The 17,398-nt window shown below is 43.7% G+C and overlaps 1 protein-coding gene across 9 annotated transcripts in view; it reads left to right on the plus strand.

Moving 5' to 3' along the window:
- Window positions 1-17,398, plus strand: part of KALRN (kalirin RhoGEF kinase) — a 639,384-nt gene that overhangs the window by 54,199 nt on the left and 567,787 nt on the right. For 5 of the 9 annotated variants that reach the window (XM_069475128.1, XM_069475133.1, XM_069475130.1 and 2 more), the window contains exon 1: window positions 9,179-9,376. The exons of 3 other annotated variants lie outside the window; for them this stretch is intronic. In XM_069475128.1, coding sequence (XP_069331229.1) covers window positions 9,310-9,376 — 67 coding nt within the window. In that variant the 5' untranslated portion in view covers window positions 9,179-9,309. Of the gene's footprint in view, window positions 1-9,178; window positions 9,377-17,398 lie in introns of those variants that run through there. One more of the 9 variants, XM_069475126.1, reaches the window with a different exon arrangement.

Raw genomic sequence — 17,398 nt, forward strand, 5'->3', positions numbered from 1 at the left:
ACGTCATCTGCCAGCCCTTGAACAGGTAGATATGTCTGGGGAGGTGGTCAGTAGGACCTGTGGGTTCTCTGGAGACCGTCTCACATTCCAGACTCTGCGAGTAAGGGGTGGAGAAGGAAATTGTTGCCCTGGCCCTGAGGGAGCACCCCATTTTCCAGAAAAGATTCGAGTTGCTACTTCAGTCAGCTTGAATACTTAAGTGCTTTGAAAATTACCAAAGCAACAAATGCTATGGTAAAAAATTGTAACAACATAACATTTTATAAAACACAATTCTCTAACCACCTTTTCTCCATTCCCCAGGGATAACTACTGTTAATAGTTTGGTGTATATCCTACCAGAACTCTTTTTCTATGCACAATGAAATACATACTATAGTGTGTATTTATATATATATATATATTTTTTTTTCACAAAAGTGGAATAATCCAAATTATTTTCAATTATTTCACAAATTGTATTCTCCCACCCAATAATAGATCATGGAATCCTTTCATGTCACTACGTGTAAAACTGCTTGTCCTTGTTAATGGTTTCTAAGACATTGTCTGTGTCATAATTTATCGTACTAGTTCCCTATTGTTGAACATTTAGTTTACCTCTAGGTTTTATTGTTGTTATTATAGAACACATTGCAATGTGTATGTAAGTGCAGATATTTTAGTAGATGAGAGTCTTAGAAAAAGAATTGTTGTGTCGAAGGCTTTGCATTTTGGAAATGTTGATAGGTACTGCCAAATTGATTTCTAAAAATGTTACACCAATTTACCTTTCTACTAGGTTATGTGTTTTTTCCCCCCAAACTTACAGGCAAAATGTGGCATGCTGTTATTATTTTAAATTGCATTTCTCTCAATCATTAGTAATGGCCAACATCTTTTTACTTTTTGTTAATCATTTGTATTTTTTCATCTGTGAATTGCCCATTCATAATGTTTACTTATTTTTATACCACGTTGTTAACTCTTTCTTAACGGTTTTAGGAGCTCTTTGTAAACTAAAAATATTGATCCTTTATATGATGTATTGTTGCAAACATGGCAAATGTTTGTTTCCTAGATTATCTTTTAACATTGTTTATGTTTTTGCATTTCTATCTCTTCTTTTATTCTGTGATGACTTAAAATACATGAAAATATAATGCACTCATACCTCTGCCTGTCTACCAAGCCACTTTTCCCATAGGTAACCATCAGTGTTAGTTTCTTGTGACTCTTTCCTGTGTTTCTTTTTGCAAATATAAGCAAATCTGAATCCATACTTATTTTACCCCTTTCTTATTGAAAGCAAGTGAATACTAACTATATTGTTCTATGCCTTGCATTTTTAACCCAGCGATATGTCTTGGAGATCTTTTCATATCACTTCACAGAAAGCATCTTCATTCTTAACAGTTGCATAGTATTCCATTTGGGCATACCATAGTTCAGGGGGCTTCAGACTTTTTTGCTTCTGTATGCCCTAAAAGAATATTGAAAACTGTGTACCCCTTCACACATTTAAACTGACATCTAACATTTTTTTTACCATGAATTTAAATGGTTGCAAATAATATATTTTCTAGCACGTTGTCTATTATATAGAGGCCTTAAATATATTTTCTTCAAGATCTTGGAGCTGCAGATTTATATGAATTGGAAAAGGCAAATCTCATTGTCAAAGCAAGCAGCCAAATCAGACATATTTACTTCCTGTCAGAAAAGTCTGACTTTTTGAAATTCAAGCGAGCATGTTAATTAGACACCCTCTGTGACAACTCTGTCTTTAGAATTCTATTAATAATTCCAAGATGGGTAGATAGGTAGATAAATAGATGTGGTTCTGAGACTAGCCATGATTTTTGCTTTCTGGATGAAATAAGGCACAGTCCTCTCAATACTTCCTTCATGATCTCATCTAATCTTGTGGCTTTATTCTTGCTCTGTATGTGCCGATGACTCTCTCTTTCATTATCTATTACACTGTAACAAACCTCCCCAAGTCTTAGTGACTTAGAACAACAATTTATCATTTCTCGTGATTATAAGGGTTGACCAGGCATTTCTTCTGCATCCTGTGGTGTCTGCATCAAGCGCTGGGATGGCTGGAAACTCCAGAGTGGCCTTCCTCTTGTGGCGGGCAGTTGGTGCTGGGTGGGGAGAGCAGGGGTCTTGACCAGCACCCTTGGGCTCCCCATGTGCCCTTTCCATGTGGCTTAGAATTCTCACAGCATGGCAGCCAGGCTCCAAGAACAGTTGTATTTATTCTTGACTCTGTTATTTTAAAACATCCTTTATAAAGTTAGGAAATAGAGTCCAAGGGCCAAAATTCAAAATGTGTAAGAAGATGTACAGTGAAAAGTAGCCCTTCCTCTGCTTTTGTCCAGCCCCCTGTTCTCCGTAAGTACACTGTATGTCCTTCCAAAAACTGAAAAAAATGTGTATACGAGCCGATATATAGAGTTTTGTGTCTTGACTGGGAAAAACATCCCACCTGAAACCATACAAATTTTTCTTCCTGAAGTTTTATAGTTTGTTTTTTTCCCATGGATATCTTCAACTCGGCTTTGTTGAGTGCATGGTGTGAGGCCAGACTGATGGGTTTTAGGGACTCCATGTCATTGCTGTTCACTACGTGGCTGCTCTGTCAGGAACTTCGTAGTTTCCCATCTTCTTAGTGCTGAGGGGCATGCACATGTATCACAGGGGGTTTTCACAACTGAATCTATTGTGGAACTTTCCGACCCGTGTTAGGGCAGAAGGGGGAGGCGAGTTGGGGCTGTTGGGCGTTTTTATTTCCCTAGGGAGGGAGGGAGTATCACAGGAATTAGAAGAAAAGTGAGATCTAAGAATCTTTCCCCTCCTGAGAGGCAGATAGAGAAGCCTGGGAGACTTGAGGTGGTGACTTGTCCCTAACTGAGGACTTCATAAGGGCCACTTGGCTGTCCTCAGTGGCAAAGCTGACACTGTTTTTACTGGTTCATTTGTCCACTTAGGTCCCACGATTTGAGAATTTCAATCTGACCTGAGCTTTTTCAATGTAGGAGAATTCACTAACATTAAGCACACACTATGTAGTAGATCTAGTGCTTTGTATTTACATATGTTATTTTGTTTTTTTCCTCATGAAAGTTGTTCAAGTTTTATAGAATAAGTTTTATCTTCATCCAAATGATAAAGAAACTGAGATTTAGGAAGTGATTTGCTCCAAGTTACTCAGTCAACTAGAAAAAATATTTAGAATTTGGATCAGGTTTGTCTGATTCCAAAGCCTCAGCCCTTTCCGCATACCCTGAAGGTTTGAAAATTAATAGAATAAACAAGGTGATAAAGAGATTTATAGAATTTATGGGAATCAATTATTTTTAAGAATCATAAGCAGAATCTTTTGCTGAAAAGTTAAGTAATCTTTGCAAATGATTTTTTTCTTTTTGAAAGAAAGTGGCAAAGGACAGAGAATTCAAATTGGCTAGTGTGAAGGTAATTTCGTTATTCAGCCTGAAGTGTGTAAGTGTGTGGGGACTCAGGGCATTTAGATGAGTCAGATATTCTCATTTAATAGTGGGTTGCCCTATGGGACACACAGATTATAAATTTTCCAAAAAAGAAAAAAAACTCAATGTGGAAAAAATGTTTAGCTCTAGACACATGCTAGCCAAAATTTAGCATTTCTTTGACGATACAGTGGGCTCTTTTTGATCCTATTGAAATTCACATTTATTATTATCAACCCAGTCCTCTTTGCATGGTGCCTGATTTTACTGGCAGATGTACGGAGGGGGGGCCATTTGGAAAATTTCTTGGAGGGGATGGAGAAGGGAGGGGATGGGGAAGGGCATGGGATGAAGAGAGAGGGAGAGGGGCTTCACAGAAGGGCTCCACCTGGTCAAGGTTGAGGTATGAGCTGTCAGCTGTGGTAACTGGCAGCTTAAGTTTTCCTGATTCTCTGGTGGTGAGCTCAAGGATCGACAGATGTGAGCAACATTTAAGAGAAACCAAACCTCCTGGGGGTGAAGGCCCCTTGTCTTGAAATGCCTGGAGGCCATGAGGTAACTTTCCCACCTTTGGTGGGTGAAGAAACTGCTCTCATGGCAGTGAGATGGAGGCGCCGCGTCACTCGCTGTGAGGCAGTGTAGGAGCTAATAGAGAATGTTCTTGGGTCAGGTCCTGAGGTGGTCTTACCGGCTTTTTCCTTTTCTTCAATAACTACTTTATAAGTCAGGTACTTTGGGGATGGCAGCCAACCAGGTGGTCATGCTGAGCAGGAAACAGAAGGTCAGGGCAGGAAGAAGCAGCACCAGCCTCTGTGAGTTGCCTTTATCAGGGGCCTGACAGGGTGATGCCTATGAAGACTTAGGCAGGTAACCTGAGACTGCTCCTCACCCCAGGTATCCACCCCCACCGCTGTCTACCTAAGGCCTGGGCTTCCACTCGCCTTCCTTTGACCTAAGGCTTTATCTTTTGCCAAAATGTATTTCCCAAAGGCCTCAATATTAAGCTCTCATCATAAATACCTCAGAGGAGATGAGGTTAACATAATACTTTTTGCAGGATTTAGTCGACAGGGAATATGGGCCCAGACGGGTGAGCTTTAGAAGGCGGGGGTGTGGGGGGTCTAGCTTTGAGTGGGGCAGTGGCAGGTGTTGGGGTGGCATGCTGTGTTGAAGAGTCAGTGCAATGTGGGGTTCTTTTGACTGGTGGGGGAACTAGAAGTCCTCAGGAAAGGGGTGATGGAGGGATCCAAGTTTCCCCCACTTATTAGAGCCCAGTACAGTGAAGGGTTGTGAAGTCTTCCATGAGCTGGGCCTCCCTCGGCCAAGGCAGAGTTAAAGATCTCAGCAGAGGTCAGAGGTGAGCAAGGATGAAAGCCACACAAAAGCTGGGGCAAGGCAGGCTAATTAGCTTCCGCCTTTCCCTCCTGCTGCCTGGCCTGATATTTGAGGTGACATTTAAAGCCATTGTACAGATGTGAAGTACAGCCCTGGCAGAATGAACACTTTCTGGAGCATGTGGAGAGATAAGGCCGATTTCTCAGCCTCCTGGCTGGCAGCTTCTCCACCCCTCCATGTGGGCCTTGGGGGGGGGGGTCTCCCCTCTAACTTCCAGGTGAGCCTGGTCTCAAGGGGGACTCAGAGCCCCCCTCCCTATTGGATTCTTAGGGTATGTGGGGAGATGGGGTACACTCTAGAATTCAAAATAGTTAAATGAAGTTGGTGCTGAGGGTAAGAGAGGAGAACAGGCACAGAAGCAGATGGATCACGGTCTCAGAATCATCTGGGAGCTTGTTAAAAATGCAGGCCTCTGGGAGTGAGGCCTAGTTATCAGCATGGATAAACAACTCTCCAAGGTGATTCTGCTGCCTATTAAACTTTGAGAACCTCTGAGATAGAGAATGTGTGAGGTTAGCTGGAAAAGGCCTCTTGGGAGAGGTGGACTTGAATTTCAGTGTCTAAGTGATACTTGTTTTAGATACTGTCCTCAGGTGTGGACCTGTTCACCTGGGGACACCAGGCTCTATAGAAGATACTGGCAGGTGTCCATCTCATCCCTTGAATGGCATCCCTGAGAATGTGCTGCCATGGGCTTCATTTCGCCACTTGGGTGCTAATCACTAAGGGGACAGAAATGGTGTGGGAGGTGGGTGAGGATGGTGTCTGCTGGAGTGTTTGATTCATGTCGCAATGAAGTGCAGCTTGCCGGGCAAAATGGCAGCCTGGTGGAACCTGCTTCCTGGGGCAGGGTAGGGGCAGACACCATGTCTGCGGGTAGTCTTCACTCTGGTTTGCAGACACCAGCAACTCTGCCACCTCTTGTATAGCCTTCCCTTGTCAGAGAGCTCCATGTGTCCAAGGAGCCAGCCAGTGCTGCTGAGGGAACAGTGGCCATTGTTGTCCCAGGAGATGAGTGGGAAAGATTTGGGACATGATTGGATCTCTCCTCCCTCAGTGCTGCGTGCCGTCTGCTCCATACACTTGTGCCTGCTTCATCTGATCGGGAACACTGTGTTTTCATGTTGGGGCGGGTAGAGAGAGAGAAAGAACAGTGCCAAGGAAAGAAGAAGGAACATCGAAGAGAAAGGAACACATCTATGTTATGACATCGAGTAATTGCTGAACATCCAGACAGGCATCAGCCCTCGGGAGTGGATGGGCTGCTGGCCTGGAGACTCTGCTTGTCCCTGGAGAACATGTCTCTGTGGCCAGCTGGGTGGGCTGGAGGAATCATGCCAACGAGACTGTTCTTACTTTGACCATGATGAAAAAGGAGCCACTGTGGAAGCATTGTTTAAGACAAAACAAAAACAACAACAAAAACCTACTAATAAGGCTCTGCCCTGGCCAATATCCTGTCTTTTCTAATTGTACTGCAGCAAAATGGCAATGCTGACAGTCTCTTGGAACATTTTATTCAACTTCTGGAGGGGCTGCATTTAAAGTAAGGCTTATGAGGCTCTGTGGGAGTTGGAGAAATGAGCGGTGGTGGGCTGGGGAGCTCCCGGGAACCCAGCTTGATAGGTTGAAGTCAGTCTTGAGTCAAACTCCAGGCTGAATGGGTTCACTCTGGGCCTGACCCGAGGGGTAATGCTTATGTTCTTAGGTTCACTGTTTGCGGGGGAAGTGCTTGCACCCATGTTGTTCTTTAAGTCTTTATTCCCTTTCCCTCTGAAAATGAGGCTGTGTGGAATGTTTTGCCCTTGATTATTAGAGGGTGGGGAACAGGGCCAGCTTCTTTCTCCAGGCAGTGGAGCAGCAGTGCCGTTAGAGCACTCTGGTTTGCACAGTGTCCACGTGGTCATTGGGACTTCCTGCCTCACAGTCAAATGCTCATCTCACAGTCCTTCTCTGTCCAGGTCTCCTGCCATGGTGGGAGCCCCCCATTTCAGATTTCTTCCCAGTTGTGTTAGAAAAAGCCATTTTGGCATTCTTATTTGGAGATGCACTCTCTCTGCAGCCATCAACCAGAGGCCACAGAAAAAGATGAAGGGCCCTTAGTGAATAAGTGGCCATACTCAGACTCTACTCAGCCTGTGCCCGGGGCATGTCAGTACTTCCCTGGAGGGGCTCCCTTGGGACTCCGTTTCTCCAGGTCCTGCCCTACTATGAGGGCTTCCATTTCTCTGTGACAGATGTCACAATTCCCCAGGGAACAATCTAGAGCCCCAGAAACTCTCTTAGAGAAGAGATAGATAGATGGGCACCTGTTATTCATTTGATCTTAAGTAAGTGATTTAACCTCTTGGAACATGGGTTTTCTCTTTTGTAGACTGGGGAAAGTGATTTCCACTCTGCAGACCTTGCAGGGATGTTAAGGGGCCCAAAGGAGATGATGGATGTAAAAGTACTTTGTGAACTAAAAAGTACTGCCCACACGTGAGTGATGGATTCTTGTTATTCACAAAAGGGGAGACTTCGGGTCACTTCTTCCCACTGGAGAGAGGAGGAGGGGTTTGCATTCTTGTGTTAGCTACACACTGGAGTCTTGTCCATTTAAGGTAATAAGAAAATAATGCTAACAGAGCCTGAGAGGTAGCTTCTTGGGTGGTGTGTCTCTGCTCAGACCCAGTGCTGCCCTTTAAGAAAGACCCACAAGGCGGTGGTGGTGCTGGGGCAGGGGCAGGTGGGTGGAGACTGTGGCTCTGCTGGCTTTCTCCCTGTCCCTCCCAACTCCTGCCCCCTGGACAGGCCTCCTCCCCAGGGAGCCATGCTCTCGCCAGCTGCCTGACAGAGATCAGGAGGCCCGGGAGAACAGCGTTTCTGTTAGGACGGTGAGAAGGCATGGCTGGAGTGGCCTAGGCTGAACAAGAGGTGTGACGAATGTGCAGGTGGCTACTGGGTCGTTTTTAGGCTTGGAGAATGAGGTTGTCCTAGATCTGGGGTCCCCTCAGGTTTCCTTTCTGTAGCAGGACTCCTGGTCACCTGAGGCACAGCCCCACTATGTGTGTGGCCAGCCCACTGTACAAGAGGCCCTGAGCCGGGCAAGGACAGGGTACCCCGTCACCCTTCTGCAGGACTTAGGCAGTGCCCAGGGGCTGAGGAGCCACAGTCCACTCTTTTCACTGTGACAAAGACAAATCGTGTGGGGGACCCAGACTCCCTTGCCTGTTGATTAGTTTAATTAGTAATCACTTAAGTACTGGTGAAGTTTAAGGCACTATATTAGGTACTTTGGGGGGCAGAATGATGATTAAAAGCAGGTCCTACCTTCGTGGAGTTTATGGTCAAGTAAAGGAGAAGAGGCCTGTAGAAGGGAGAAGGTGGAATGAAAACAATGAAATATAAAGGAGGGAAGATGAGGGACGCCTGCCCAGATTCTGTGCCATTGGGGTTAGGTATTGGCAAAGTTAGGAGGATTTGTCCATGGTGAGGTGGGGAGTGGACAGGACATCCTGTGGCAGGAAGGGAAGGAGCAAAGCTGTGGAGGTGGGAAACTGTGGGACGCGTGGGCCTGTGGGCAACTGAGAATCTGGCCAGAGGGCGGGGTTGCAGGGCGAGGGAGAACTTTCTATCTGCCACTGTCGACCGCACACTCTACAGAAACATTATATTCTTCCTTTGCTTTGGGCCTCACGATGCCTCTGGGAGGCAAATACTGTTCTCTGTAGTTTACAGAGGAGGAAGCTGAGGCTTAGGGAGTTGAAGTAACTTGATCAAGGCCAGGCAAGTATTAAGTGATAAGCAGGATTTGAACCCATGACCGTGTGACTTCAGAGCCCATGCTATCTCTACCATAACAGAAGATCTGAGAAGAGACGTAGGAAGAAAAGATCTGTGACCTTCTGTCATGTGGGTGTAGCAGTCTTGGACAGGGAGTGCCTTTGGTCCCAACAGGCAGTAGGGCTCCTGGTCTTCTGGACTGGTCGCGGGGTCCAGGATGGCTGAGCTGCCAGCTTCCCACCCCCCATCCTGTTGGAGGAGCCACTGGCCTCTGGTGTGGGAGGCATGGAAGCCAGGATGGCGGGAGATACTGGAATAAAATTTAAGACATGGCCCTGACCCTGGATTTTCATTCCCAAGACCACCTCAAACCTCACCTGTTCGCAAAAGTCCTCCCTGACTCCCTCCCACGCATCTCCGACCTCCCCTTGGGTCCAGGCAGGCTCGGTCTGCACACGGCGTTGTTCTGCACTTGTTCCTTTGTTGCTGTGAAACCGGCTCCCGGCACAGTCAGCCGCTGTGTGGGAGGACCGGTGGCTGTCTTTGCAGGCAAGCATTTGCTTAGAGCAGGCTGCGTGTGAGCCCAGCGTCAAGTGATTCCGGCCTCCTCGAGTCAGCGGTGGTGGGATGAGGCTCTGCAGAGGGGACTGGCTGTGAAGGATGCGTTCAGGGTGGGATGACGGACCGCTTCTGGGACCAGTGGTATCTCTGGTATCTCCGCTTGCTCCGGCTGCTGGATCGAGGTATCCTGAGTGCGCGTGTGTGTCAGAGAGAGAGACTGGGACTGAGAGAGAGATACACTCGCAGACAGACAGACGTAGAGACACAGCAGAGAGGGGAGTGGGGGCAAGAAGAGAGAGAAGGAATGAAACAGAAGCGAGTCGTGAACCTGTGGAAAGTAAAGAGAAGCCATTTTTCTGGGGACGTGTGTGACCCAGCTGGGAATCGGGAGCACAGGGGTCATTTGGGAAGCATCTGGATAACAGGATCTCATTCCTTGCTGGGTTTTTCATTGAGCTCAGTACTGTAGTCAAAGCCAAGTTAAGCCCTGCCTTGCAGGGCTCTTGACAGAACACTCTGGAAGCAGTGCAGGAAGGAGAATGGTCCCTGCAGCAAGAAGCTGGGGGCAAACAGACACAGGCTCAAGTCTCAGCTCTGCCACTGACCAACTCTGTGACCTCAGGGTGATTTATATGACCTTTCTGAGCTTGTTTCCCCATCTGTAAAATGGGCATGGTAAGACCTATCTGCTAGGATTGCTGTGGAGTTATTATTTAATTCATACATGTAAAACATAAAATATCATGTCTGGTGCACACAGTAGGGGCTTAGTAAATGCCAAGTTCCTCCCTGCACACCTCTCAGCATCATGGAGCTATAGCACCTGCTCTGAAGACAGCTCCTTTGTTAATTGTCTGTAGATAGAGCTGGTATACAATTTGCAGACATTGAAAAGAAAAGGGGAAGTCAGTTTTATTGCTCAGGTTAATCTGACCTTAATACATTTCATCATCAAATATTAATGCAATTAAAGTCTCCTGACAATGTGACACAAATCCAGATGTTCCCTTATGAGGAAAAGCCACTGTGAATTTTGTTTAGTAATTGATATTTTTAAATGTTGAATGTTATTTTTAAAAGCTTTGGCTTCTTTAAGAGGTTTAGGCAAGAATGAGATCAAACTCCTGATGGAAAAGATGATGCTGGGGAAGCCCTGCTGCTCCACAGTCCAAGGTGTGTTCGTCTCTGTTGGGGACAGTCTTAGGTGTGCCAGGAGGTCAATACCAGGTGGAAGTAAAAAGCTGCACAGGGAAGGTGAACCAGGTCTCTTACCAGGGGAGAAATCAAAGATGGAGGAAACCAAACCAGCACACACTAAAAGCAGTCTCTCGCTAGCACTGAGAAACAGGCCAGTGGGAGCCCAGACTTGAGATGAGACGACAGTGTTAAGAAGGGAACCATTCTGAAGCTAGTGTGATCTCCAGAAAAAAAAAAGGAAACATAACTTGATATTGGTTAAGATCATAGATTGGGAGAAGCAGGAAGAGACTGCCAGGTGTGAATCTGCATTATCTGTGTGACCTCAGACAAGTTACTTCACCTCTCTGTGCCTCCTTCCCTTCATTCGTAAAAAGGGGTGATGACGATAATAGTGGTACCAACTGAGAGGGTTGCTGTAGGGGTTAAGTGGGAAACTGCAAATGAAATACTTATCCTAGAGCCTGGCATGAACAAAGTACCCCTTAAATGTTAGTTTTCGTTTCCAAGACAGTTAATTCTCACTCTCCGACAAACATCCTGGGAAACACAGGAACAGGTGGTATGTAATAACCAGGAACTGAGAAAAGTCCAATTAAGAATTGTTAGAGGCTTAGAGACAATTTATACTTACATGAATTAAAACAAGATTCAAACTAACATATGATGCCAATTAGAAGAAACAAAATGTTAATGTATAAGCTATGATAATACAATTTATTTATTTATTTATTTTAGAAAATGCTTGAATCCATGAATTGCAAATTTAGGTTCAAGTTCTGGCTCCATTGCTGTTTAAGTGCCCTTGAATGAATGATTTACCCTCAGTTTGTTAATGTGAAAAATAGGTATATCAATAGCACCTACATCATCGAATTTGGGGGAAATTTATTGTGTTAGTACATGTGTTAGGCATTCTCAGAAATGTCAGATTAATGAATTTATGGGTCAATAGATTAAGCTGTCTCCCTGGATAGCAAAAGTTGGTTGCCAGAATTGTGTGTTCTTCCATGCATGTTTGGTCCCATGTATGGTAGCTTGAAAGTTATTGTCTTTCATAAATAGTCTCTCTAGGGTTTTCCTTAATGGGAAGCTTTAGACTAGCAGCTCTTAACTGTGTAGCATGTCTGCTTTCCATGCTTTTGGGGGTTTGGTGTTGATGATGTTGCCCAGTTCTGGTTACTGGCTATTACAGTATTACGCATGTATATGTGTGCATGCTTACATTCATATTCAAAGCATTTTTGGATCTATCAACTTTCCTCTCGTAACTAATGTTAGCTAACATTACATAGGAAATGGCTTGCTTTAAAGTGGCATGTTAGACTGAGCTAGCTTAGAGATGCTCAATAGATACTGTCGAATGAATGAATGAAAGATGAAGCCGCCCTTCTGGGCAGTGTACAAATTTCCCTTAGATTTAATCTTTCATAAGTGTAACAGAATTTAGCTCCCTTCATCTGTTTTAGGATTTTATGTTATTTTGCCTTCATCATTGGTGTCCCTTATGTCATCTTGAAAGTAACAGACCTCAAGAAAATAAGGAGAGAATAAGAAATGAGAAGTGGGAAATGATGAGGTTAGCCCAGGAAATTGAAGTAATCAAGGAGCTGTGTGCTGGCCTGAGTCGCTCACTTGGCTGTGACTGGAGGATGAATGAATCTGTGATTTGACACACTTAGGAAGAGAGAGGAAACGTTAGAACACATCACGGAGCAGAAATAAACTTTACAAAGAAATAACAGTGTGGCCTTGGTGATTGCAGACTAATGTTTTGTCACCCCCATCATTGTTCAGCTAAGGGTAAGGATTTAAAAAATAAAAGATATTGTTTTGTAGGGCTGTACTTAACTATATGCAAGGATTTATATGATAATAAGTTGCCAGCTTGTTCAGACATTACTTTGATGACTTATTCTCATTAAAACAGATGCTGTTTTTATGGTGTTTGTTACTAGACGTGTGTCAACTCTGCTGATTGTGTTCTGTGCTTATAGACATTGACTAAGGGGATGGTTCCCATGATGGGGACTGTCCATCTAAAGAAAAGAGCTTGTGAAGATAAGAAATATGAGTTGTATATAAAAGAAGAGAAGTAATGTTGCTTTTTGTTGATGTTGGGTTTTGGTGTATTTGTGAGGATCTAACAAATAAGATGGAGGCTTTACCTTCGTTTGTTTACATGTAATTTTATTTTTTGGTAGTGAAAGGGGAAAGAGTGAAAGACTGATGCTCTTTATTCATAGAGCATCAGACAGTGTTTCCCAATATGTGAGAATGTCCATGAGATAATTTTAGGGGATTTACAGATGTTGCTTGAACTTCTCTTGCTGGTCACTGCCTGGCACAGTCTGGAGGACAATCTACTCTGTTCAATACCTGCTTCTGCTGGGCTGTGCACCCCTGCCCTACCCCATCCAGTGCAGGCCTTCCTCAGCCCCACCCCTCTCCAGCTCTCCCCTCCTTCCCACCTCTAGGCTCACTCTTACCCTTGCACTGCCCTGCCCTGGGCTCTGGCCCCAGATGTCTGCTCTGCCAGCTGGCCCCTGCTGCCTGTGCCTATTCTCTGTCTCTCATGCTCTTTCAGGACACAGCATCATGCTACCTGCTAACCAGAATCCCCATTCTCTGGTATTTTTTTATTATTCTCCAATTCATCTCCCAACTCCCATCCCTTCTCATTCCTTTGCTGGGGCAACTTTGGCCCATGGATCCAGGGTCTTCAGCCCTGGACATGCCCTTCCCTGCCTTCTGACTCTGCATGCCTTTTCCTCTTAGGAGCCATGATCTTTTCTTCTTTTGCTTCTGCCTTTTCATGTCACCTTACCATTACTCCAAGTCCTCTAGTTTCTTTTACAAATAAATTTAAGTATTAGATGGAGTTAACTTAATATCAAGGAAATAATGGTGTTAAAATGTATGTGGATATGGTGAAAATGGTGATAGAAGTACAAAAATGACTGAAGTTTGGAAACTTAAGTGACATGTTGAATTTACAGCATAGGTTTTAGGCTGCTAATTTCTTGGTGCTTTTTGAAATCAAGATATAATAAACTATACATATTTATGGGGTACATGGGATATTTTGATACATGCATACAATGTGTAATGGTCAAATCAGGCTATTTAGGATGTCCTTCACCTTGAACATTTGTCATTTCTTTGTGTCGGGAACGTTTCAAATATTCTCTTCTAACTATCATGAGATATCTAATATATTTTTGTTAACTATAGCCCCCTCCCCCTTATTGTGCTATCAAACACTGGAACTTATTCCATCTAACTGTATGTTTGTACCCATTAACCAACCTCTCTTCATCTCCCCCAACCCTATTACCAGTGCCTGGAAACTATCATTCTAATCTCTGCCTCCATGAGATCAACTTTTTTAGCTCTTGTATGAGTGAGAACATACAATGTTTGTCTTTCTGTGGCTGTCTTATTTCACTTAACACAATGACCTTCAGTTCCATCCATGTTGCTGCAAATGACAGGATTTCATTGCTCTTTATGGCTGAATAGTATTGTGCATATATACCACATTTTCTTTATCCATTCATTTATTGATACACACTTGGGTGCATTCTATATAGTGCTATAATAAACATGAAGGTGCAGGTATTCCTTTGATGTACTAATTTCCTTTCATTTGGATAAATAGTAGTGGGATTGCTGGACTGTGTAGCAGTTTTATTTTTAGTTTTTTGAGAAACCTCCATACTGTTTTCCATAATATGTATACTAACTTACATTCTCACCAACAGCATGTAAGGGTTCCCTTTTCTCTGCATCCTTGCCAGAATCTGTTATTTTTTTCTTTTTGATAATAGCCATTTTAACTGGGATGAGATAATATTTCATTGTGGTTTTGATTTGCATTTCCCTGATGATTAGTGATATTGAGCATTTTTTCATATGCCTGTTGACCATGTGTATGTCTTCTTTTGAAAAATGTCTACACAGATCCTTTGCCCATTTTTCAATGGGATTATTTGGTTTTTTGCTGTTAAGTTCTTTGAGTTCCTTGGATATTATGAATATCAGTCCTTTGTTGAATAAATAGTTTGCAAATGTTTTCTCCCATTCCATAGGTTGTCCTTTCACCCTGTTGATTATTTCCTTTGCTATATGGAAGCTTTTTAGTTTTGACAAAGGTGCCGAGAACATACATGGGAGAAAGGATACCCATTTCAATAAATGGTGCTGGGAAAACTGGATATCCATAGGCAGAAGAATGAAACTAGACCCCATCTCTCACCATATACAAAATCAACTCAAAATGGATTAAAGACGTAAATGTGAGACCCAAAACTATAAAACTACTAGAAGAGAACATAGGGGAAACCCTTCAGGACATTGGTCTAGGCAAAGATTTTATGTCTAAGACCTAAAAAGCACAAGCAACAAAAATAGGCAAATGGGATTATCCACTTGGTGCTTTGTCCACATTCCTGTAGCCACCCTACCACAAAGTGCTTTGGATTCTGGACCAGAAACCAACTGGCTCTCATTCCTCCATGTATGAGAGAATCATCTGGTAGCTCTTAGAAAGCACAATGTCCAGTTCCTCTCCTCCAACCCCCTACCCCAGCCAATTAAATTAGAATAGCTGGAAAGGTGCTGGACACTGGCATGTGTAAGGAGCTCTGTAGGATTCTAATGGCAGCCATGGTTGAGAATTGCTTGTTGTCAACTTTTAATATGGATGCCAGAGAGTAAAAGGCAAAAAGGGCTCTTGTGCAAAATAACAAAATAAATGAGAAAATAAGTCACTCTGTGAGAATAGTAAACACAGGAGTACATATAAGATTATACTAAGGAACAAAATATAAAAGAACATAGTCCTTTGGGTACAATTCATGCAGCTTTCTTTATAAACTTCAACCATTTTCTACCACTATGTAGCTAAACCTTGGCCTTCATATTCCTAAGAAAACAATTTACCTGTGTTTCATAAAGTTGTCTGACCCCAGCTTGCTCTGGGTTTATTGCCGTCAGTTCTGGCTACCTAGGGTTTTGGAGATAGGGATGGTGGTCTGTCACTGTAGATGTTAAAAATTTTTCTTTACTTGCTTAGTGTAACTCATACCAGGGAATATGTGAGCACTGTCCATAATCTGCTAGAATTGGAGAAAGAAAAATCTCTTATTCCCTTCAGGATAGATGGGAAGTAAGGAAAGTAACTGTCCTCAAACCTTCATGGTGTTGGGCTCTACTTTGGTTAGGAATCTACTTGGGTTTTTCACTAAAATTCATCTCTCCCTGACTGGCCATTCTCTGTTGTCTCAACTTTCAAATCTCCCAAACATTCTAATTCAAGGACTGGCTCTGCCCAGAGGCAGTGCAGGGCCCAGACTCAGTGGGATCTCATGGTCTTGGTTGTCTGGGTTGCCTGATATTTGTGCTTGCCTGCTCTTTGGTCTTGTCCTCACCATGCCTGCAGCCTTCTTCCTGGCCCCTGGTCTCCCATCTCTGGCAGATGCCCTGTCTTTGGCTTGCTTGATGCTTGGTTTTCTGCATAGCTCTGGCTCCGAACTGGGTCAGGCTTGGTGTCTCTACTTGGGTCCTCTGCTTGTAACTGGTCCCTAGCCTGCCATGGACTCTGGATACCAACCTTGGTCTGGCTTGCCCTGTTCTTGTTAACTGTTGCATATGGTACCCAGCATGGATGTGTGTCTTCCTTGTGCCAACCTTTATGACTTGTTCATTCCCTCCTATAGTCAGTGAGAAAAAGAAGGCAAAAGCACACAGCATGTATGAGAAAAGCAAACCGGGTAATTTTCCTGTGCTGGAGTTTTTCTAATTAGAGGAGTTTAGGTTATAATCACCTTCCCATTTGAGCTGAATATTCATATAATACATAAAGAAGTTACTTTAAATTAGCTTTTTAAGTCACAAATATATACCTATTAAAGTTATTTAATTGGATTTTGGCACAAGATCACTTTCCTAAAGGAACCAGGCCTCTTGTCTAATAAACAGTTTGAGCACAAGGCCACTTGAAACAGCATCACAGAACAATTCCCCATTGTTCTACACCAGAGCCTCACCAGCAACTTTCATACTTTCTTGTGCTTCCTCTTGAAATGCCTGAAGCCTCTTCTTACAGTTAATCCACATTCTTTTCCTTTTAAACCTCTTAACCCCTGTGTCCTCCAGAAAAAGCTCCCCTTACTAATCATACCTGGTTCTGTTCAGAAACTTGTGGGTGTTTAGGTACAAGGCTAGTGTTCTGTGATTGTGATGTGCTGCTATGGGTAGTAATAATATATACTTCTGAGGTTGCTGTGGGCATTAGAGGAGTTAATATTTGTGACCAGTATCTTGTACCAATAAGTACTCAGTAAGTGTGTGCTTGTCCTCCTGGATTTCTGTAGCTATTAGGGAGCTTAATTGCTTCTAGAAGGTCATTTCCCTCCACTGAGAGTCAAGCTTCCCTGAGGGCAGGCCCTTGTCCCCACCATTCCTTTGTATTTTTATCTAGACACCTAGTTCAAGGTTGTATCCTAATAGGAAACCTAATAAATAACTCTGGCTAACAAAGTATCTGAACTCTCCAGGGAGCAAGTGATAATCACAACATTGTTAAAGAGGAAAAAAGAGAACTGTGATTATTTGACAATTCCAAATATCTTACCCCTTTGGTCCTCATTATGCCTCTCTGAGAGGTCACAGCAGTTTTCATTTCACAGACAGGACTCGGGCTCATAGACATTAAGTACTTTGCTAAAATTACAAAGTTGCTAAGAGAAAGGTCAAGATCCAGGGCCCCCAACTCCTGTCTGTGGGTTGTCTCCTGTACCTGCTGTACATCTCTCTCTGTCTCTGGCATACATGTTAAACTGGGTGTCCAGCCACTGTCCCTGTTGGCAGGTAGTAGCGCATATCACTGAGGTATCTTGTCTGTGGTGTGAGATCCCCAGACAAGATGTATCTAGGCCAAGTCCTGGGGGAAGGACATTGATAGCTGCTTTGTGAAGTCCTGGTGTGATGTTTCCATCCAGTGA

The sequence above is a fragment of the Eulemur rufifrons genome, chromosome 7 (assembly GCF_041146395.1).
Source record: "Eulemur rufifrons isolate Redbay chromosome 7, OSU_ERuf_1, whole genome shotgun sequence".
Taxonomy (NCBI): domain Eukaryota; kingdom Metazoa; phylum Chordata; class Mammalia; order Primates; family Lemuridae; genus Eulemur; species Eulemur rufifrons.